The sequence below is a fragment of the Xiphophorus couchianus genome, chromosome 11 (assembly GCF_001444195.1).
Source record: "Xiphophorus couchianus chromosome 11, X_couchianus-1.0, whole genome shotgun sequence".
Taxonomy (NCBI): Eukaryota; Metazoa; Chordata; class Actinopteri; order Cyprinodontiformes; family Poeciliidae; genus Xiphophorus; species Xiphophorus couchianus.
The window spans coordinates 29935169-29956980 of record NC_040238.1 but is presented as its reverse complement, the minus strand read 5'-3'; the positions used below and the strand labels follow the sequence as shown (position 1 = coordinate 29956980).

Here is a 21812-nt window from a genome sequence, read left to right as displayed (position 1 = left end):
TTAAGTTTTGCAAACTGACCAGACTCAGACAGAAGTTGAGTCTGACTAGACTCAACTTCAACAGATAACAGGAAGTGTGAAAGGGAAACATGAAACTTTTTCTGCATTTTAGGCCTTACAACCTCAGTAAGTCCCGGAAGATGCTGCTTTGAAATGTTGTCGACCTTTTGGAAATCTCTGAGTTTAGGTGATGACTACAGTCTCTGTAGTGCGACACACCAACTTGTCTTTAAATTAGTAACTTCAAATGAGTAAAACCCCGTTTTACAACAACTGCTCTCTCACAGTACAACATGAGAATATAAACAAATAAGGAGCTCTGGGTAAAAAAACCAAAATACTTTAAATACAGTTTTTAAATGTCGTTCTCAAAGACAATGGACTGAGATCCGTATAAGCAGGTCAAAGGTCGACAAAGATGAAACATTGGAAACCGGCCTCAAGTCTCTACAAATAACTCCTACCTCGAAGCATTCACTCAGGCTGTTGCCATGGCTTTCTTATTTAAAACTGAAACTTTTCCAGACTCCAATTTCAAAGGTTTTCTGAACATTTAAACATATTCTGCAAAATATGTAATCTTGTCCAAACCTAGTTTAAAAAAAAACATAGATTCGGATTAAAATATTGTTCCAAAAATACTTAGTAGCCAAAAAAAGCACATTTAGATTTTTGTTTTTATTTTTTAATGCGTGTTATTTTAACCTATAAATCTCTGGCTCTTTGTAATCCCCTATATTTCTTTTAGAGTTTTTTTTTTATCTAGTTGCTTTTAGAAAAACAGAAGTTTAAGGAAATAACTTTTAATTGATTTTGATTATTTCATAAGGCCATGAAAATCAAATTGATTAACAATTCAAGTTGTAAATGTAATCAAAATCAACGTAAGTGTTTTTTATGAACTTCAATTCTTAATTATCTTGCAGAAAACAGAACATGGAATAAAATCTGTAAAATCAAACATTTTTCAAAGCTTTTTTACTTCTTTAAATCTGGAAAATGCTTAAAGTAAATCCAAACTTCCACAGACTTGTCTGCATAGAAAATTCCCCAGTTGATACCAACACACGACTTTCATTTTTTCCCTCCTTTAAATTTTCTCTACTCTGTCGACTCTTCTGCCTTCCAAACATTTATCTAAGAGCACGTCAATAACTTCAGTCTTTTTGAGTGTTTTGACCGGATCTCACAAGGATTTATGTAACTCCAGTTAAAGCAGCAACTTTTTCCTCACGAGAAGATTTATTGTGCAAACTTCTGCCTCAATCAACTAGTCCCTTACAAATAATAGAACCTGCTGCAAACTGACCTCTCTGGTGAAACTCTATGGTGAAAATGGCGGCTGAATGGCAACGCAGACTGAGCTGAATGGAGCTGATTGGCTGCAGTGGCACACTGGGAATGGCATTCAGAAGCTGCAGCTTGGTTTCAGCTCTGATGGGTTTCCAAAGACTGGCCAGTCTCACCAGTCTGCATGGTCAGGTGCATTGTGGGATATGACCTATCTGTGCTATGCACTTTGTGAGTGTGCGTGTTTTTGTGTGTGTGTTTTAGTTACAGTGACTGTGTTTCTTGTGTTTTTAGGTGTATGACAGGTGGGAACCGTTGGAGATCTGAGAGGTGATGCTGGCGCTCCTGCTCATGCCCTGTTCACTCCTCCCCCCCGATGACGTCCTCCTCATAGCCTGCGGGCTGTTCCTCACCCCTCCTGCGCCTCCCTGACTACTTCTCTGACTCCCTCCTCCGGGATGGTGGAGGCTCCAGGGCGGCGGGCCACCTGCAAGCATGGGGTGGCCCCAGGGCTGCTGCGAACTGGAGCCCCCCTGGTGGTGACTGTGATGGCTGCCTCCTCCACCACCTCCGGGCCACTGGCTTCCCCCCTGACCTCCTTGGCCTCCTCCACCACCTCCGCCCCCCCAGCCTCCTTGGGAGTCTGGGGCCAGGTTGGTGAGCACCATGTTGCTGAAGCCCAGCCGCAGCGACTCCGAGTCGAAGGCCTCGATCTCCCGAGCCTGGCGCTCCAGCAGTGAGCGGATTCGCTCCAAGCGCTCGTTCTGGAGGGAAAGCATTTCCTCTTCAATCTGAGGGGGACAAAAAAAATATGGTTAACAAAACAGAACAAAAAACATTAAAACCTAACAAGTATCTTTGGTCTAGTTTGTACTGCATATATCTTAGTACACTTAAATAAAACAAAACTAGCTTATAAGTAACTTTCCAGCAAACAGAAGTTTGTTTTGAGTCAATAATTCCTTAATATTGATGAAAAAGTATTAGCTATGAGTGAAATAATCTACCAGTGGAACAAGAAATTTTTCCATATTATTAGTACTTCTAACATGTACTTTTTCATCATTATTAAGGAATTATTGACTTAAAACAAGTCAATAATTTTGACTTTAAACCCTCCGCTATTTTTTGATGAAAAACTACTTGTAAGCTAGTTTTGCTTATTTCAAATGTGCCACAGTGTTTGCACAAGAAATGCTTGGTAAAATTTTGTGTTTTTGCAGTGTTCACAAACGTGCACCTTCATTAATTTCCCAACAAACGCAGAACTTTGCTTACTTTCTGCTCCAGCAGCGCCCTCCGCAGCGACACCCGCTGCTCCAGGTCCCGCCTCTCCTTGTCGTGCTGCGCGTCTGTTTGCATCTTGATCTTGCTCTGGTAGGCATTGAGAAGCTCCAGCTCCTGTTGCAGCTGCATCCTCAGAACTTGACACTCGCCCTCCTGAGCCTCGTCCAGCCGCAGCTGGGGGCGGCCGCATCACAGAGAGAGAAGAAGTAAACCATTTGCTGACACATTAATCCGCCTGATAGTAAACAAGCAACAAATACATAAAAATCAGGGTCGCAACTGTCCATTACTTAAGTTATTGATTATTCTGATGATTTAGTGGATAAAATAAATAACTTGAATGCATATATGTATAATTGAATTGAAATAATTTTTTAAATAATGAAATAATTTAAATAATTTCCCTGCTGGGATGAATAAAGTAATTCTTCTTCTTCTTGAGATTACATTTGTTTTGAATTGGCGCTATATAAGTAATTTGAATTGAATAAAAAAACAAAATTTTATTGCCTAAAATGGAACAACATTTATTTAGTGAATGCTTGATCATTTGTTGCAGAGAATGCATATGCAACAAAAAAAATACTACTAACAATATCTCTAAGCTCAGCTTTTTCTGCTTGAATCAATAATACTACAGTGTAGGTATTATATTTTTTTTATTGTAAAAGGTGAAGCTCACACAACGCCACTGGAGAAGATCTGGATAGAACATATTCACAGAAAGCTTTTTTTTTATTACCTTAAATGCAAAGTGTATATATTTTTGTACAATTTTGGTTTAATTACTGCTCTGACTGTGGTGTTCTTTCAACAAATGGCAATTTTTTTGAGTCTGTATCCTCTAGTTAACGATTAAGCGATTTCTAAATTAGTTGACGATTCTTTCAATAATAGATTAATCCGATTAATCAAGAATTTTTTCCCGTTTCAGGATTTGATCAGTTAAGCTATAAGCAGACGCTCACCGCCTGGGTGGAGAGCATCTCGTTGATGGAGTGGTCGTACTGCTCGGCCAGGATGGCCAGCTTCCTGGTCTGCTCCTCCTTCAGCCTCTTCAGGACGGCCTTGTGCTCAGATTTGGGCGTGGTCTCCAGGAGGTGGTTCCTGAGGGCCTTGTATTGCCGGGTCTGCGTCTTACACGTATCCTGGAACTGCTTCTTGATCTGAAGCTCCTTGGACTAAAGATGGAAGAAGAGTAGTTGGTTTTTAGGTTGATTGTTTGTTCAGAAAAGAAGCTCTGCCCTGATCCTTGTACCTTGAGGCTCTTGGGCTGCTGCCGGACCTCCATGACATGCTTGCGCCTCAGCTCCCTCTCCCTCCTCTTGTTGTACTCTAGCTGGTTGGTGAGCTCCGTCTGGTGCTGGGTCCGGATCAGGTCGGCGCGCGCCCTCTGGATGGTCGCCAGATGCCTGAACTCCAGCTCCTGCATGGACTCATGGTGCCTGAGCAACATCGCATGTTCCAAGTCCTTCTGTGTTTGCCGCTTGTTCAGCTCCTAGTAAGAGTTGTGATAGGTCGTTCAAACAAAGAAATAAGCTAAAAGCGGCGTTTATATTTAAATGCCTTTATGTACCTCTCTTGCCAAATCCTGCTCCACATTGTGTCTGGCAATGAGGATCCTACGTTTGAACCGCCGACACTCCAGCTCCAGGTACTGCCTCTGTCTCCTCAGAAGGTTGGCCTCTTCTTCCGCCTGCAATAATCGGACAAACACGTCATGAAACACAAACAGGAACTCAACTCCCACAAACCTTGCAGAGCTTATCCTTTACGTTATTTTTTAAAAAGCACATAATCTCCAAGGTGCCTTTGCAGTACTCACCTGAAAGTGCTGAATGTTTTCTTTCTGTTTAGACAGCCACTCCTGCTTCTCCTTTTTGGGAGTTGACTGGTTCTCGCTAAGTTCCTGTCATACAGATATCATTTAGTTCATCCGGATAAACATTTACATTGACATATTATTCCAACTGATCAATAATAATCAGAAGTAAAAAAAAGCATTTGAAGGGTTACCTCTTTTAGCTGCTCCTTGCGTAGTTTATATTCTCGCTTCTGTGACTCCAAAAAGCTGCTCAGCTCCTTCTTCTGCTGAACCTGGATGTGCTGCTGGAACTTCTTCTCATCGTTGGCAAAGGTCTTCAGCTAAATCACATAAAAAATAAATAAATATAACATAAATAACGGCTTGTAACATAATAATTAGCTTCAGCTTGGTTACGTACATCTTTCTCCAGTGCAGCCTGGTGTTTCTTCAGCAGCTTCTCCATCTCCTGAGTGAAATTGTTCCTCAGACTCTCAAGCTCCTTGTCCAGCCTCAGCCGGTGCTCATCCATCTCTCCTTTCAGCTTGTTCTCCAGGGCCATCAGGTGCTTCTGATGCTGCCTTCTCATCCGTTTGTAACCCGACATCTGCTCCCGTAGCTCTGAGTCCTGCTCGTGTTCCTGCATCTCACGCGTCACCTGCAAGACGTCGTCCATGATGAGAACAGCAGGAGAATTCAGAGAGAGAGGAGAAGAAGAGAGAGGGTGGTCTTACAAGTGACGCTGTGCGTATGGTGGCAAAGTGCTCTCTGTTGCGGTAGTGCTTCCTCGGGGCCTGAGCCGGTGCCGGCTGTGGCTCAGTGGGCTGACTGCTGGCTGCCTGCTCCCCAGAAAGACTCTCCTCTTCCTCCTGGATAAAGGGCAAAAATAAAAATCATCCTTTTGCTTAGAAACTATGAATAAGAGTATTACACAATATATAAAACACATTTAGATTACTGTAGCATTTCGTTTTGACATGCCAAATTTCCAAAACTACCTAATTTAGGGTTAGTGCGCCCTCTGCTGGCTCCTAAAAGTCACACTCAGAAGGTTTTCATTGTGACCACAACCCTTCAAGGATAAGCTGGTGCAGACGATGATGAATAGATGGATGTGCTCAATAAATTTAACTAATTACATAATCTGAGCCATGCAGTGGCCCACTAAAGTATTCATATTTCTTCAGCTTTCACAGGCTAAACAAACAAAGCAGTAAGTGGTTCTACTAAAGAATGTTCTGAGAAATCAAACTGTATTTCTGTTACTCTCCCCATAAAATAAACAAAGCAATTAAAAACACTTTAGGTTTAACCCACAAATGTCTCAAAAGAAAGTTTTATTTGGATAGTGTTGCCTCGTATTGAATGTTTGGGAGGAATCTTTTTTCCAAGTTAGGTTGTTGGTATATTGTTTGGACTGAACTGCATAAATAAAGTGTATTTGTGAATTTGTGATAATTAACTTAATTATAACTTGAAAAAAATTCAGAAATGTCAATTCTCTAAATTAAGCCTAAACTAAACACATTTATTTTGCTGACAATTTTTAATTTAAGAATATATTTACTTCTTTATTCAAAACTTGGATTGCTTGGCTTATTTTAATAAACATCTTCCATTATTTACTACATTATAGTCCTAAATATTTAAGGGGTTTTCTGTTATTTTAGGTTTTGCTTTCTTTCATCACTATTTGGTTTCAAACATGTTTGTATGACGGGCGTGCCGTGGTGGCGTAGCGGTTAGCGCGACCCGTATTTGGAGGCTTTGAGTCCTCGACGTGGCCGTCACGGGTTCGACTCCCGGACCCGACGACATTTGCCGCATGTCTTCCCCCCTCTCCTTCCCTGTTTCCTGTCAGCCTACTATCATATAAGGGACACTAGAGCCCACAAAAGACCCCCTGGAGGGGTAAAAAAAAAAACGTTTGTATGACTGAGGTGGGGTCTGATCAATTCCCCCACTAACTTGGCGAATAGGCTTCATTCAGCCTCTCTCATGTCAACAGATTTTTGTGCCAACTTGCCCTCATTACTGTAAACTGATGCAGAAGTTTCCCTAACTGGGAATCGAGGGTAAAATGGGGCAAAACAAATCATCAGTCCTGCTACTTTTAGATCTCTGGTCCAACACACCTCAATCAAATGACTGAATTACCTTTAACATGTTCCTTTCCAAGCCTGTTAGCTTAGCTACGCTGTTAGCTTAGCTACACTGCAGTTGGTTCTGTGAACAAACTGCACAGTGCTGAGTGACGTTCCAAACGTCACTGATTCAAATTGTTCTCATTTTCATCCAACGTTGGAGGCCTTCACGCAACAGCTGGATTTATAGATTTACTTACACACAGGTGGATCCTATTTACTAATTAGCTGACTTTGAAGGCAATTAGCTTCACGAGAGTTTATTATTTTCTCTAGAGGATTAAAAAAGGAGCACGTCACACCTTCCGGGTTTTATTTGTAATTTTTTTTTTAATCTATTCTGATCCAATTCTATGCTTTTTTGTTTTGATTTATTATATCAAATCCACCAAAATGTTGACACTTTTAGTTCAAACAAGACAAAAAGAGAAAAACTTCTAGACGATAAAGGCACCGCATGGAAACTGCTGCATTTTGAGACATATTGTGTAACAATTTACTGCTGTAGAGCCACAAAAAGCCTGGACTGAAACGACGACAATGCACAGCTCTGATTTTCTAACATCACCTTGTTTGAAAGAACAGGCCACGAGTGGGCGGACATTACAGAGCCATTAGCTTTTCACAACAGGACAGATAATGTAGGCTAAACTGAAGACTGAGAAACAAAGTGACAAACATTTCACATCGGTCTCTGTGCCCAAATTATTCATGGAAACAAAAAATGGCAGAAAAAAAACAGCCACTTAAAGCAACATTTCCATTTTGTTTGGAAATTATTTTAGGTTCTTTAAAGTTCCTTAAAGTGAAAAAGTGAAGTCAATATTTGATAAAAAAAAAAAAAGGAACACTAAAGAAATATAATTAAAAGAAGATGCAGCCCTAGTAAGAACAAAATAAACTCTCTCCACTGAAAGCAGTTTACATACTGCAAATATTAAAACTTAATTTTTTTCCACATTGTCAAGCCTTGACAATAAAATTCAAAGAATTTAATCTGGATTTTAACTAAGAGGCAAAGGCTGCTCAACATGTTACAGATATGTAGTCATCTCATCAGTTTGCATTTAGAAATCCAACATTTATTGGCTAGCACAATATAAACAAAGTCAGTATTATATTAGGCCTGTTCGATGGAGTGTCATTGCCGTTGCTACCAACACCAAACACAGATGGAAGTGTCTAAAACACTAAAGGTCCAGGCAGCGCTGGAGGCAATGTGGCAACTCATATCGTCACTCCAATATTTACCAAAATTATCACCATCGCAAGATTTCCTATCAAGCAGTTCTGTGATAGTCAAACATAAAATATTGCATAATTGTAAAAAAGGAAGAAATACGATAAGGACCCAGGAACACAGCAGATGGGTTGATAAGGTGCAGCTCAATCTGGCATTGGAAAATGGAAACAGTGTAGTTCACTGTCAGAGCCGATCACCTTCAAATATCTACGTACATCTGAGGTGGGAGAATCTGCCAAGAGAGCGACTACTTTTCTTGTACTCTACAAATTTGGGCTTGTACTCTCAAAGGATCACAGAGCGCTCCCATCTTAGCCTAAAAATTCCTGCCAATAAGTCATAGCTTAGCAGCAATTCAGTCAGCCGAGAGCCACTCTGAGCAAGGAGATGACAGAAATAATACCTTGGTGAGAAAGGTGTTAGACCCCGTTGGTGTGATGCCGTCCTCTAGAAACGGAGATTGTTTTTTATTCTTCTTCTACTTGTTTTTTAATTGTGGTTGGCAAACAATGTAATGGAGCATTATGGCCACCAATAAGTAAGGAGTGTGGACCAAATGTCGCCAAAAAAGAAAACTTGTATCTCATCATCTAAACTACATGGTTTTAACAATAGAAATTAAATATAACTTTTACTTCTTGAGTCTTAAATCAATAAGGTTTGGTTGGATGATACTGGACGAAAAATAAGACATAAAAGCACCAATATGCCTCCAGTAATCAGTTGATAGAAATCAACTAAATGTACAATCTAGACTGGATTAAGAAGAGTGTGTCATAATGATAAAACTATGACAAATTGAATCAATTGCCATTCAGCATCAACGTACAGCACTTGCTGTCTGCACAGCCCTTTTCATTTTATAGAGAATATTTACTTCCTGCCATATTTGTTGCTTAAGACATTCTTTGGTTCAGTAAAGGTTTTCCTCACTACTCCTGACATGTTGACATATTAAGAGCTCTCTTAAGGCCTAAGATGCTTTTCTATTCTATGAAAAATCTTAACATTTCAGAAATTCAGCTATTTATCCTAAAATGACGTCCCTAGGACCTACTTTCAGTTTTTGAGAATATGAACCTTAGGTCCAAAGAGGTAAACATACTGTTTAACAGTTTTTACTTGTTAAATATATCCTGTGTTCATTGGCGATCAGAATTTCCAATATGTATATTGAGGTTATAAGATGATTTAACAAAGTTTAGTGTCCCTCTACCCACCGGTTTGACATGTATCACGGAGCTGTTGGACATGACCGTGTGGTCTCCGTCCATCAGGTCCAGCTCACTGCGGCTGTCCTGTGCTGCTTCGTTCAGGCTGTTGACAGAGCTGCTCTGGGAGCTGGCGCTGATGGACATGCTGGGGATGGACTGATTGCTGCCGACGCTGTTCACCGTTCCTGTGCGACCTCCGCCGAGCTCCAGGTCCTGTAGCAGAGCGGACAGAGCACACGGATAGAAAGCAAGGGAGAGAGAGCGAGAAGAGACAAAAGAAAGACCAAGAGGCACAGAAAGTACGAAGAGGGACAGACATGCACAGAAACCAGCATATGCTTAATTATTTGCTCTAAATGAAGGAGCAAATACAGAGCTTCAGAAACAAAATCCTCCAACGGACCTCATCTCCATCCTGGGCTTCAGTGGTGGGCCCATTGTGAGCCTCCTGAAGGAGGATCTTCTTCATCTTGCGGTACTGCAGGTTGTCCAGCTCCCGAACTGCATCCTTGGTTCTCTGAATGAGATCCATCAACACAGAGTCTGGACGCTCACGCTGGAGAAACGCGTGCTGGAGGGCAGAATGACAAGGAAGGAGAAATAAACTGGAATAAATACACGAGTCACAGTAACTCCAAGTAGGACAAATGACAGTGAGGAATAATAGAACAAAGATAAAACCAATTTAAACACCAAAATCTTAAGGCACAAATTGTTTCTAATGATGAAAGCAGATAAAAATTCAAGAAGAATCAATAAATCACTTGCAGATTTTCAGTTTAGCTCTGACCAATGACCAAAAGATCACAAAAAAAAATCAAAGATCTTTTTCTGATGAATGAATGAGTGAAGAAGACTCAAAGTCAGTCATTTCAGGTCTCAGTGTGGTGTTTAAAATCAACTCGAAGAAAGACACAAGAAGCTTTTTAAAAGAAAACTGTAGTTTCTGTGACACATGTGCAGTGCATTAAAGCTGGAAGAGAATGAGAGAGAGCAAAACTTCCAACAGGGAAAAAAAAGATTTATCAACAGTGTAAAATCGTACTGGTTGTGTGTGTACTTACACCCAACATGTCGTCAGAATGTGGCCTGTCTTGAGGATTTTTCTGAAGGCAAGAATCAATAAAGTTTCTAAAGTAATCCGTCCTGGAATAAAGGTGAAAAGACAGAAGATCAAAACTAAACAGAATCTATCAAATCAAAGTATCAACACTAAAAATACAACGTTTCCCTGAGTGACGACAATAAAACGCAAACACAAGTACTCTTGAGTGCAAAGATGCTTTGATCTAATAAGTTCAACACATACATTGTTCCTTTGTGTTTTCATTATAGATCATTTTACATACATGAAGATAAAAATAAAAAACAGTGCTCACCATTCACTGGACTGCAGTGTGGGGCTCTCATTCTGCGCTATGTGGTATAAGGCACTCATTGCATTCATATTAAACAATGGCGGCTTCCTCTCCGCTGAAAAAGAAATGGTCAGACAACATACCTAAGTTACGGGGTGAAAATATCAGATAAAGCTCCTCAGGGACACGTCCCACACTTTGAGAACTGCTGGTCTACACTAAAGAAGTGTTGTGACATACCTAATTCTATACAGGTAATGCCTAAGGACCAGACGTCCACTTTCCCGTCATACTGGCCCTCGTCCATAGCTAGAATCACCTCCGGGGCCATCCTGGGGAAAAGAACAAATCAGAGTTCACAATAAATCTATGAGATGCTTCCATCACACTTTGTTGTTTGACATCCTTTGTTTTATCTTTATGTGACAGAATTTAAAGAAACACGCACACAAAAAACAAAACAGCTTTTTTGTGGCAAAGTTAAGATGTTCTTTTCCATCATATTTCCCACTGACGTGTTAATATTTAAATTTGGAGTTTAAGCTGCTGTGAGGAGAAACTGGAGAGTCAGATTTGACTACAGGAGTTGGTAGCCTTTAGCATGAATATGCAAACACAGGTAAACTCTTTTTACAGTCAAATCTACTGTGGAGATCAAAATAAACTGCAAAGACTATTTTTATTTTTTATAGGGGGCGGAGAGAATCTTTTTTTATTTATGTTCAAACTTAGCAGGCAGTTTAGGTGCATGTAACTTATTTTTACTTACCAATATGGCGTTCCCACAAAGGAGTTGGCAGGTGAGGCGATGGAGGCGGAGCCAAAGTCTGCCAGCTTGACTTGGCCAGGCTCAGTCAGCAGGATGTTACCCGCTTTCACATCCCTGAAACATAAAAGCAGAGCGACGGAGACCATTCAGTGACGTACTGTGAACACAAATAAACCTGCATCATGTGAAATCCCTCACCTGTGGATCATGTTGTGGGAGTGAAGGTACGCCAGCCCCTGCAGAGCACCATGTGTAATGGCAGCAATCTCAACTTCTTGTAAAGGTTTTTTATGGACTGTAGCAGAATGAAAAATATTAAAAGGTAATGATTCTGACTTTCTAATCAGGGTAAACAAGCAGCCAGAAATATTTTTTTGTACTTTAGCTCACCTTCAAGCAGGTCAGAGGCTGAGCCAAGGCAATACTCCATCACCAGCTAAAAACAAGCATCGATCATAACAATTCCTCCACACATACACCAATAAATGATTGATTATACAAAAAGGTGACATTTAATCAAATTCAGTTCATGGAAATAAATAACTTACCCATGCTGTGTGCTCACGAAGGTAGCATCCTTTGTATTCTATGCTGTTAGGGTGTCGGATCCTCTGGAGAAACTTCACCTCCTTTATGATGTCCTGCCATTTCTGCGGGAGACAAAACAGGTTCAACGCTTTTATCAGCTGTCTGCTCAGAGATGGCTGCAGGAGCATGAAGCAAAAACAATATGATACATACAGCAGAAATGGGTGTCAACTTTGGGAGATACAAAGCGACATCTCAAACCTCAGCACTGCACTTAATCCGAACTTCAATTGGTGAAACAAACTGAGATTTTCTACATTTTCATTTAATGTCTGGAAATCAAAATATTTTTCTTCATTCTTGTGTCATCTTAATATATTTATTCACAACTGGAAATTTTTATATCTTTCCAGACTGCCCAATAGCCTTGTTTTATTTATGAAAATAGATTGTGTAACAAAAAAAAGAAAAGAAAAGAAATGTGTCTTACCTCGTTAGACTGTTTGCCGCTGTAGGACATCTTTTTAATTGCCACCACCTCATTTGTTCGCACATCCCGTGCCTGGGAAACAAAAAGCACATCTGTTGATTCGCAGTTCAAACGAAACATGTGTTTGCCCTTTAACTTTCTGTACATTAATCTCAACAACAAGGTCTTTGTTTGCGCCAACAGAGTAAGGATCATTTAGAAACTGCAGTCAGCTGTGAAACATCAGGAAAGTCACAGAAACTTGATGTAATTAAACTCCTTCATGGACGGATGTGATTAGATCAGTCAAGCTTTACTGAACAGGACATAGCTTCTCCTGCGACACTTATCTGCTAAAATCTAAAACAGTAATGTATGGAAAACACGCTATAGGCTGTGTTTGAATCCCCTGTTGGCTTAATTTGGCAGGTAAAATACCTATTCAATAGAACCTTTTACTGCTAAGATAAAGTCAATTGTACACAAAGTACAGGGGGTGTAAATAATTGTTGCCTTACGAAATAGACAGCCCCAAAGCTGCCATGACCAATCTCTCGGAGGTCAGAGAAAAGCTTCTCTGGATCTTCCTTGAAGAACAGTTCGGCCACGTCCGGATCCTTCAGGCTCCCCGCCCTCACAGAGGAAGGCATCCTGGTCTACGTAGTCCCGTATCGCCCGCACAGAGGGGATGGGACTATCTGGGCGCAGAGCTATACCAAAGCAGCTGAAGATTCATTTGCAGCTATGTGGGAGCCTGAGGAGGTCAGCGCATGGGCACCTGGACAGACAGAAGATAAAGGAGGATTGAGGTGTGAGAAAAGGCAAAGAGAAATAAGAAAACAACAAAAAAACATTCATTTTGCACAGAAAGAGGGAGATATGCAGGATGAGTCAGTAAGCCAGCATTTGAACGGAGATGATAAAAAAAACAAAAAGGTGTGATCCACAGTGAGAATAGTCAGACAGAACATCTCTTCATCTTAAACTCAAACTGCTGAAGCTCAAACTGTTTACGCCAAAAAACTGGGCTGATGACTCAGTTTGACAATGACATTCTAACATCTTTATGATGATGTTTTTCCTAATCAGCTTCACATAAATACTTCCAATGCAATAATTAACAAGTCGTGAGACAGCATGGCTGAAGGAAGTCCTGAAATATTCTGCATCAGCTCTTCAGATAATCAAAGTAAACAACAAACAGTATCCTCAGAAATGTCAGCAGCTCTGTGAATATTTGAAATAGCTGGTTATTCTTCCAGCTGCTGACAATAGCATGATGAACTAACTACAGAGTCATCACTAACGCATCTGTTTAGACTGCTTCAGGAATTACTGCAGATCTGTAAGCTACCGGCGTGACTGGGGCAATGCAAATATTGCAGGATTGATTTAGTGTCCACAACAAGGAGGCGGCCCACAGTAATGAGAAGCAAGATGAATAGGAATGCAAGCTCTTCTCTAAATGCAATTCATCAACTTTCCTCCAGTTATAACATGAACTCTGTAGGATATTATTCATATTCTGAGAAAATGTGGGTACCTTTTACATGCCAACACACTCTATACACCAGAGGGGTTAAAAGTGTGGCCTGTGGACCATTCACAGCCCTCTGGATGATTTTAAATGGCCAACCACCACAATTCAAGAACATTACAGGTGATGGTTGCAGACACACTTTATTTATTTAGTTTCTTTAATTATAGGGTGAGATTTTCACTGAGGTTATGTATTTTAAAGATAAAACAATTAAATCTTGCAAAAACTGGACAACGCTAAGTACAACACAAAAAAATTGTCCTTTCAGATAAACATCCTCATCTCTTGCTTTTATGTCCTAAGGTCACTGGATTTTAGTTTATGAGCCAGCATGAAGCAAAAACAGTATGATACTTTGAGATTATACTCATACAGAGTAAAAAGAAAAAAAAGCTAAAGCACAATCAGCCATTTCTCTGTTTGTCACACACTCAATGAAACAGAACACCGAGCACAAAGTCACAAGACTAAATCTGGAAGAGATGTGCCCAACTGCAGTGTGTGTGTGTATGCATGTGTAATTACTCAGAGGAACAGTGTGTTCAAAATAAAAATCACAGAATTTTTTCCCCTCTTACAGCTAGAGGAAAATGATTATTTGATGAGTTGTGTGAATTGCTTTTCTATGTCCTGTTAAATAAACAAAGAGGCTAATGAAGAGGCAAAAGATGAAGAGGAGAAAGGTGCAGCGCAGAGAACGAGTCAGTAAGACATGAAGAGGTGGATAATAAATAAATGCTTTTAATGATTTCTAGAGTGAATCTCATTAGAACTTCACATTATCGCCGAAGGATAAACAACTCTGAAATTTGATGGGCTTTTGAAAATATTAGAAAATACTAGTCTAAAGAATTTACTCAAAGATGTACATCTAATTTTTAGATGCTACTCTAGAAATTAGAGTAACATCTAATTTTTAGATGTAATTATAAAAAAGTTTTTGGACACAACTACACAATGTTAATTATAAGAGCACTACTGTTGCAGATCCAGACAAGATAAAAAGCCTTAAAATATGTTTTATTCATTCTAAAATTGGAAACAAAATCATTGGTAAAAATAGTAGAATAGTCTCTTTAAAAAAGTATTTTTATTGATTATTTTAACCTGATCAGAGCTTCTAGGAACCACTACTTAGAAATCTACAACTTCTTCTTTTCCTTCTATATAAATATAATGCGACACAGAGGCTTGTTTTCTGTTAGCAACAGCCCAATAGGTTGCACAAGGAACCATTTTTATCTTGTCACCACACACAACAAGCAAGTCTGTAGGAGAGATTAAAAAAAAAACACCCATCCAGAGCTCATTATTAGAGAACTGCAGTAAAAAATGACATGTTAGGGTCAATAAGTCAGCTAGTAAAAGCCAACCGGTTGTTTGGAAGAGATTTCAGGAAAACCCTCTTCTGCCCCATCAACACAAGAGTGAACAAGTTTGTTCAACTCCACTGGGACTTTCAACAGGATGCCGTGTACTTTGGTCAAATGAGACCAAGACAGATTTTTGGCAAAATCGATGTGGGCTTGGCATGAAACAAAGGATGTAGAAAAGCACCTCTTGGATACGATAGCAGCTACTGAAGGGGTTCTTGTTATAAAGAAAAAATTAAGAACCACAGATCTAACGAGAACAAGTCATCAAAGATGTCTCCCTCATTGTGAATTGTTACAAAAGATTAAAATGCCTAAAAGTTGGCAGCTGGGAGGTCAACACCTGGTGAAGAGCAAAAATAAATTTTTTGAAGAAATAATTATTTAAAAATGTGCTCACATGCAAGGCTTTGGTTTTCTGTTTTTCAAACAAAAGATGGATTTATTTTAGGCCTTTTTCACATCTTTGACAAACTATTTTGTGCATGTTGACATATTAAGACTGTGGAGTTGGTTTTTAATGAAAAGTTACCAAGCAGAATGCTTCAGAAAGCGTGATAATGTTTTTAAAGACTAACAGCTGTATATTGATTATGTTTTATTTCATTCATTCATATAAACTATATTATCTACACACCCTTTCCTACAGATGCTCACTGAGAGATGCTTAATGCTGCAATACTAAATAATTCAAAACAGAAATGCCCTTAGGTTGTTCGTCTTCTAAACTGATCAGCTTCATGAAACTGGCCTTGATGCACATGAAATATTTCCTAGCTTCTCATTGCAAAATATATTAATTTATAAACCGAAGCTACATTATTTACGTGTTTCCAACCCATTTAAGAGTTTAGTAAAATTAATAAACGATATGTTTAACTGTTCATTTGTAAAAAAGAAAAAAGAAACACCAGTCACAAGCAGTACTGGCATCAATCAATAAACTGAGTGTTGGTGTAGGATTACTCACTGATCATCAGGCAGGCGCTCAATAAAAGCAACACAGCAACGTTACAGCTGTTTGTTCAGAGAAAATCTTAATTTCAGGATCTACGTGAGAGCTGTTATCCAAACAGCTTACCCACACACACTACATCCCTATCCCAAGATGGAGGGTGGGGCGTCCACGCTCTTGCTTCTCAGACTGATTACAGATTGTTGACTTGACTGAAGGGAGGAAGTCAAAACTCTCCAGCACCCCCGCCCCAAATTCAAAAAAGTGACACATCCCAGTTTCTGCAGCTACAGTCACGACTGTGATGGGAGAGGAAAGAAGTGACAAATGCTAAGAGGATTTAAGCCACTACATTTCAACCACCGGGCTCCATTCCACCTTCCTGCAACTAAAATAAATGGCACCACTGTAAAATCACCAATGTGCTAAACTGTGTCTGGACTGCAGAAAGCCGAGTTAAAAAATGCAACACCTTCATCAAGACTTGAAACTCCAAATATGTTCATTTCACTGGAATCCTATGGATTCAAGTTATTTTATTTAAAAGGTCCCCGAGTTGCTACAGTTTTCCAATATTGTAATGAATCATATCAGTTGATAGATAATTAGTGATTAGTTTTTTGTTTTAAATATCTGAAATCCTGCCTAACTGGTGGCTTGACCTTTTTTCTTTTATCCACAGTTCTCAATCTACTCTGTTGCTGTTGCTTTTTATTTTTAAGCAGTTATGCGGCACAGTGGCAAACCTGAAACTGCTGCTGTGCAAATTACTCAGCAGGTTGTTGCTAGGCAACCGAAGAGTGAGTTGATGGTACCAACATAGCTTAACTAGCCATGAGTGATTGAGCAGCTGAAGTCTTTCCTCTGCCTATATCCCCCAGAATGCTGTGCAGTTCTGGATTGGATTTCAGTGAAATTATTGAAAATTCTGTCAGCTGTGTTATTTATTGATTTTGATCACCTGTCTTTAATGTTATTGACTTATTCTCCAGCCATAAATGAACATACATTAAAAGAGTATTGCCCCTTCCCCACTTGTTGCTGCTAATGTATTGAGACCATGTTTTTTTTGTACTCAAAGTTTCTAATTTTACAATCTTCCATGCCCACTGTAAAGTGAATAAGTATGTAGCAAGCAAATCAAACAGCAAATTATAAATAATTATTTCACTTTCTACACTGCATATTTCCTGAACTGCATAAAAAGAATACAAGAATCTGATTGATACTTTTTGTCCTTGATCCTAGTGTCACATTTATGTCATTCAAAGAAAAAAAAGTACAAATATGGTCTAAACCAATAGACATGTGGACATGAACACCTAAGAGGTTTTCAGAGTATCTCAAGGTTATTGAAGCCTCGACTAACATGAAGGTTTCACAGTTTCCACAAAAAGTACAAAACAATAATTGCATAAATGATCTACCTGTAAAAAAGCTGCAATTATTCTTACTTATTCCACATTGATTGTTACTGTTATAATAATGCTATCTGGAATTCATTAATCAGTGTTTTGAGTATAAAACAAAGCCTTAAAAATCCAGACTGACTGCTGACTAGTTGGACTAAAAACATTTTTACTGTTGTACTATTCATAGAGCAATAAATAACATGCTCAAAGTGGTTGCTGGCCTGCAGCTAGATGCTTAACAAATATGCTGCTTGTAGTTTAACAACAGTTTTGTTTTTTAAACAGTATTATCACTCTACTACTCTATGCTCCATAGACTGAGAGAAAACTAATAATTCTGATGACTCCAATAACTACTGACATTTTAGTAAAAGGCCTTCAAGCCAAAAAATATTGATTACGCCAGAAGGTTTTGTGGTTTTATAACTGTATTTTTAATTACACTGAATAATGTAATTTATAAGAATGCTCCTTATGCTTACTTTTATCACAAAAACTGAATTAAAAATAAAAAACATTGCTTTTACACTGTAAACAACACCATTAAAACCAGAAGACAATGAAGCAGTCATCAGGCACAACAACTGAAATGAAAAACCATGGAAAACACAGTAGGGTTAAGATTAATGTGCCTTATAAATGCTGTGCAAAAATCACATATATTATGGAAACTATGAGGCTCATCCTGTGGAGCAATTTGCTCTGCAGAGGCAGACTATCAATGGCTAAATAAAAGCAGGGTAGGCTTTATTCCAGAGTCTAATCCATTTTTCCTGGGAGACACTTAAATCCATCATGCTGTTTGTCCATATTCAGCGCCCTCTGATACAAAACTGGCAAGTAAAACATTAAAACGTTAAAAGGGGCTTTAGTTAGAGCCTTTGAAAGCACTTGTACTTGAAGCAATCATGCAGTGATGGAAAGAAAAAAAATGACAGGAGCACAAATCACCCAAAAAAAAAAAAAAAAGAACTTTAGCATAAAGACTGCATTAAACCCGTTTACAGGTGAGCTGCTCATACTGCAGTGCTGGCTTCACTGGGTTTATATCCATCCAGCGCACAGAACACGGTGTGGGTGTTCAGGTACATGAGGTTATCCAGCCACTGACATAACATTTAAGCTGCCTCCATCCTCTGTTTACAAATCCCAACGTATTGCCATGCACGATTTATATTAACAATGCTCCTAATGCAGGTGATCCACCGTGTCATACATAACTTCAGCGACATAAAGTCCCAGATAAAGCCAGCAGAAGGGCAGCCTACTGAGTGCTAGCCCGTGTTACGCAATATCAACACAAAGCTGAGGAATGCGACTCACGTCAGCGCATAAAAAACAGCCATCAGCTGCCGATGGATCCGCTGCCAGTCGCTCTAACGCGACATTAGGGCACTGATTGGTTATCCTCCACTGCCCTGAGCCATAACACCAAACTTATGTGCGACATATACATGGGAGCCAGGACCGATGTCACCAATTAATCGCACACAGCAGTCCATGACTCATGGTACCTCTGGTGGATAAGAAAACTTCCCAAACCAAACAAAACACATCCAGAGCCGAACTGGACTTGACGTTAGCGTAAGGCTACACTGGACAAAAACAAAACCGAGGGAGTGGCACGGCTTGCAACGACCGCTGCATAAAGCGGATTAGCAAGCTAACCGCATCCAGCTAACACTTATTTGATAAAGCGAGCTGCATCCATTATTTACATCTCCAATTAGCTCTTTAGCCCGTGTCTCTGCATGTTTAGGTTAACTGCGATTCACGTTGGCATCAGAAACAAAGATTTGTTATACAATCAACTGATCACCACACAAGCCGAAATTGAGAAATATGAAATATGTCGAAGAGAAACAAGATATAAGTTGTGACAGTAACTTTCTATTAGCAGGCGAATAGCAGTAAATCTGACTGGCTAGCCCGGATGCTAATAGGCGTTGAAAACAAGCCTCCGAAGAAAAAAAAAAACAACTGTTGTAAAAACTAAAATCATCAACCGTTAATAGGAAAAAAAAAATTAGACTCACCAAGTAAATGGGGAAATCCACATGAGTTGAGTTATTAGGTGAACAATTCAGTCACCCTGCCCGCAGCAGCCTGGGGTGGCTAAAAATCACAGACAGCCAATGCAGTTCAGAGAAATCAAAGTGGGAATTTTGCTAGTTGTAAAGATAGCAATGCTAATTCGCTAACCAAACCGCATAACTGCCCTACCCAAACACAGAACAGACTAGCTGGCTTCAAGTCTTCCCTATTTCTCCACATTAACGATATTCGTGTCTTTTCGCCTGTGCTGGCGGGCACGGGCGGCAGGAATAACAACAAGTTTAAGCAAAGCAAGGCTATCTAAGCTGCGAGCTGGCTAACGACAGCCAAGCGTTAACTGTCACTGGGAGCTGGCTGGCTGGCCAAACCCGCTAGCTGCTAACGTCAGGCAGCAGCCAGCAAAGTTTCTCTAAAAATGGCGGCGAAGAGAGAATCTCCTCCCTTCCACTGAAAATGAAAGCGACTGATTCTTAAAAAACAGAGTCGAAGCAAAGAATTTAACCTGGTCGTGAGCGGATCGTGTTGCACTTTATGCGGGGACTGACTGCAGCGCTCTCCCTGGTCTCCCAGTTCAGGCGATGGATGCTGTGACATCCAGCAGAGGCGTGCGGAGGGAGAGCCATTCACATAATGACTTGTCAACACGATATTGGGTCCAGGGGCACTTATTACTGCAGAGGATAAACGAGTGACTTGCCTGTGTGTTTGGTTTTATGCACTTCCAGCCCCTCACTGAGACCCTAACCTGACTAACCGTTTCAGTCTTAATCTGGCGTCTATAAATAGCCAATCGTCAACACCGATATTATAGCATATATTCTTCAGATCATATTTCTGTATCCAAGCATCAAAGGTAAAAAAAAAAAAACAATAACGTATAAACTATAGCCTCATGTGATTAAAATATGACTACTTCATTCAGGAATTGACAATAATATCCGTATTATGATGATGTGTGCTAAGATAGCTTGTGTGATGCTGCAAAATGTAAACAGCAGCTTAACCTCTGTCAGCTGAAATATAGTGAATTTATTTATTTATTTTACGTTTTTGGATATCTAGAATGACGTTTTTAATGATACGGACTCATTCTGTCCAATAATGACAGAATGTTGATCCTTGTGGCATAATTTAATATTTTTCAGACTCATTACTGATTCATAAAAAAAACATTAATTAACAACTTTATGTTCGCTAAGCTACATTCCACAGTAGGGAAATATATATATATATATATATAGCTGTAATCTACGCTAAGAAAAGATAAGCGGTGACAGCAACGGGAGCGGAGAGGTTAAAGATGGACATTCCACAACAGGCTGCAGGCAGGCGGACCAATCAGCTTCCAGAAGAGGCTTAGCGGGGATTCGATTGGTTGTCTGGCATCCCTGTTGTCATGATGATGGGAATCAGGGCCTGCCTGTGTGGTCTGTATCCAGGCGAGGAAGTCTACTGATGCAAAAGGATGCTAATGGTTCAGCTGCAGAGGCACCAATCCCTGAAACCTCTGTGGATGTGACGTTTAGTGCCTTTTAGCATCGATAAAGAGGAATGGATCACTTTATACAGCCCTGATTTGTGAAACATGTTATATTATATAGATGTTTACATGTACAAAGACTGATATTGAATTATTTGGTGTAAAATAAATAAATAATTTAATGCCTTGCTGTATTATAATTCTAAAACTGAAACTGCCAGTAGATTTTTTTTTTTTTATAAATATGATGTCAAAAATATTTACATAATAGTCTAGAAAGTCTTGGATAGAAAAAGCAATGGGTAAACATTTTTGTAAAGATTATAAAAACAATCAAACTAGCAAACAGAAAAAATATATTCATCCATCCATCCATTTTCCGTTCACCCTCGTCCCTAATGGGGTCGGGAGGGTTGCTGGTGCCTATCTCCAGCTACATTCCGGGCGAGAGGCGGGGTACACCCCGGACAGGTCGCCAGTCTGTCGCAGAAAAAATATATTAACTACACTAACTTCTTACTACACAAACAATTAGATATTCATAATTGATTATAGTGCCTAAATGTATATTACCATAACAAACCAGTATTCCTTGAAAATCATCTTGTATTTTTTAATTCTTAAATGGTCTTTATTAATGAATAGTTGCTTAAATATTCAACTCATATTTTCTTCTAAGCAGCTGCTTACTATTTCAAATTTAGCACTAAATTTTTGTTGATCCTGTAAGTACAATATGAGGACCAGACACTTGACTAGTCTGCGTACTTGCTTTTGAATAATAAAAAAAATAATTCAGTTTACAATTTAATTTAAAAAGTGAAACTCATATCTAGGAATAGTTAATAAATTGGAATATTGTTGAAAAGTTTATTTTGGTAACTAAATTTT

General features: G+C 39.4%; 1 protein-coding gene across 3 annotated transcripts; it reads right to left on the bottom strand.

Annotated features, from left to right (window-relative positions):
* Positions 1-698: 698 nt before the first annotated feature.
* taok1b (TAO kinase 1b) lies at positions 699-20095 on the bottom strand. Of its 3 annotated transcripts, XM_028030905.1 has the most exons (22): positions 19944-20095; positions 19423-19501; positions 12625-12884; positions 12128-12199; positions 11658-11759; positions 11500-11545; positions 11308-11404; positions 11110-11223; positions 10581-10672; positions 10362-10455; positions 10047-10128; positions 9386-9553; positions 8989-9195; positions 5116-5250; positions 4803-5039; positions 4594-4722; positions 4403-4486; positions 4154-4273; positions 3836-4075; positions 3546-3758; positions 2569-2751; positions 699-2081 (listed from the first exon to the last, which is right to left on the bottom strand). In XM_028030905.1, the coding sequence occupies exons 3-22, from the start codon at positions 12754-12756 to the stop codon at positions 1581-1583; spliced, it is 3048 nt and encodes a 1015-aa protein (XP_027886706.1). In that variant the 5' UTR covers positions 12757-12884; positions 19423-19501; positions 19944-20095; the 3' UTR covers positions 699-1580. The 3 variants fall into 3 exon arrangements, with proteins under 3 accessions (XP_027886706.1, XP_027886707.1, XP_027886705.1); XM_028030906.1 differs by lacking the exon at positions 19423-19501; XM_028030904.1 differs by lacking the exon at positions 19944-20095 and having other exon boundaries at positions 19423-19911.
* Positions 20096-21812: the final 1717 nt, after the last annotated feature.

What these genes read in the sequence shown, in the direction of transcription:
- taok1b (XM_028030905.1), bottom strand. Translation starts at nt 12,756, where the DNA reads ATGCCTTCCTCTGTGAGGGCGGGGAGCCTGAAGGATCCGGACGTGGCC. An exon ending in AGCCTCTGACCTGCTTGAAG is followed by an intron (nt 11,405 to 11,499) that starts GTGAGCTAAAGT and finishes ATTCTGCTACAG; the next exon opens with TCCATAAAAAACCTTTACAA. An exon ending in GCAAGGAGCAGCTAAAAGAG is followed by an intron (nt 4,487 to 4,593) that starts GTAACCCTTCAA and finishes TCTGTATGACAG; the next exon opens with GAACTTAGCGAGAACCAGTC.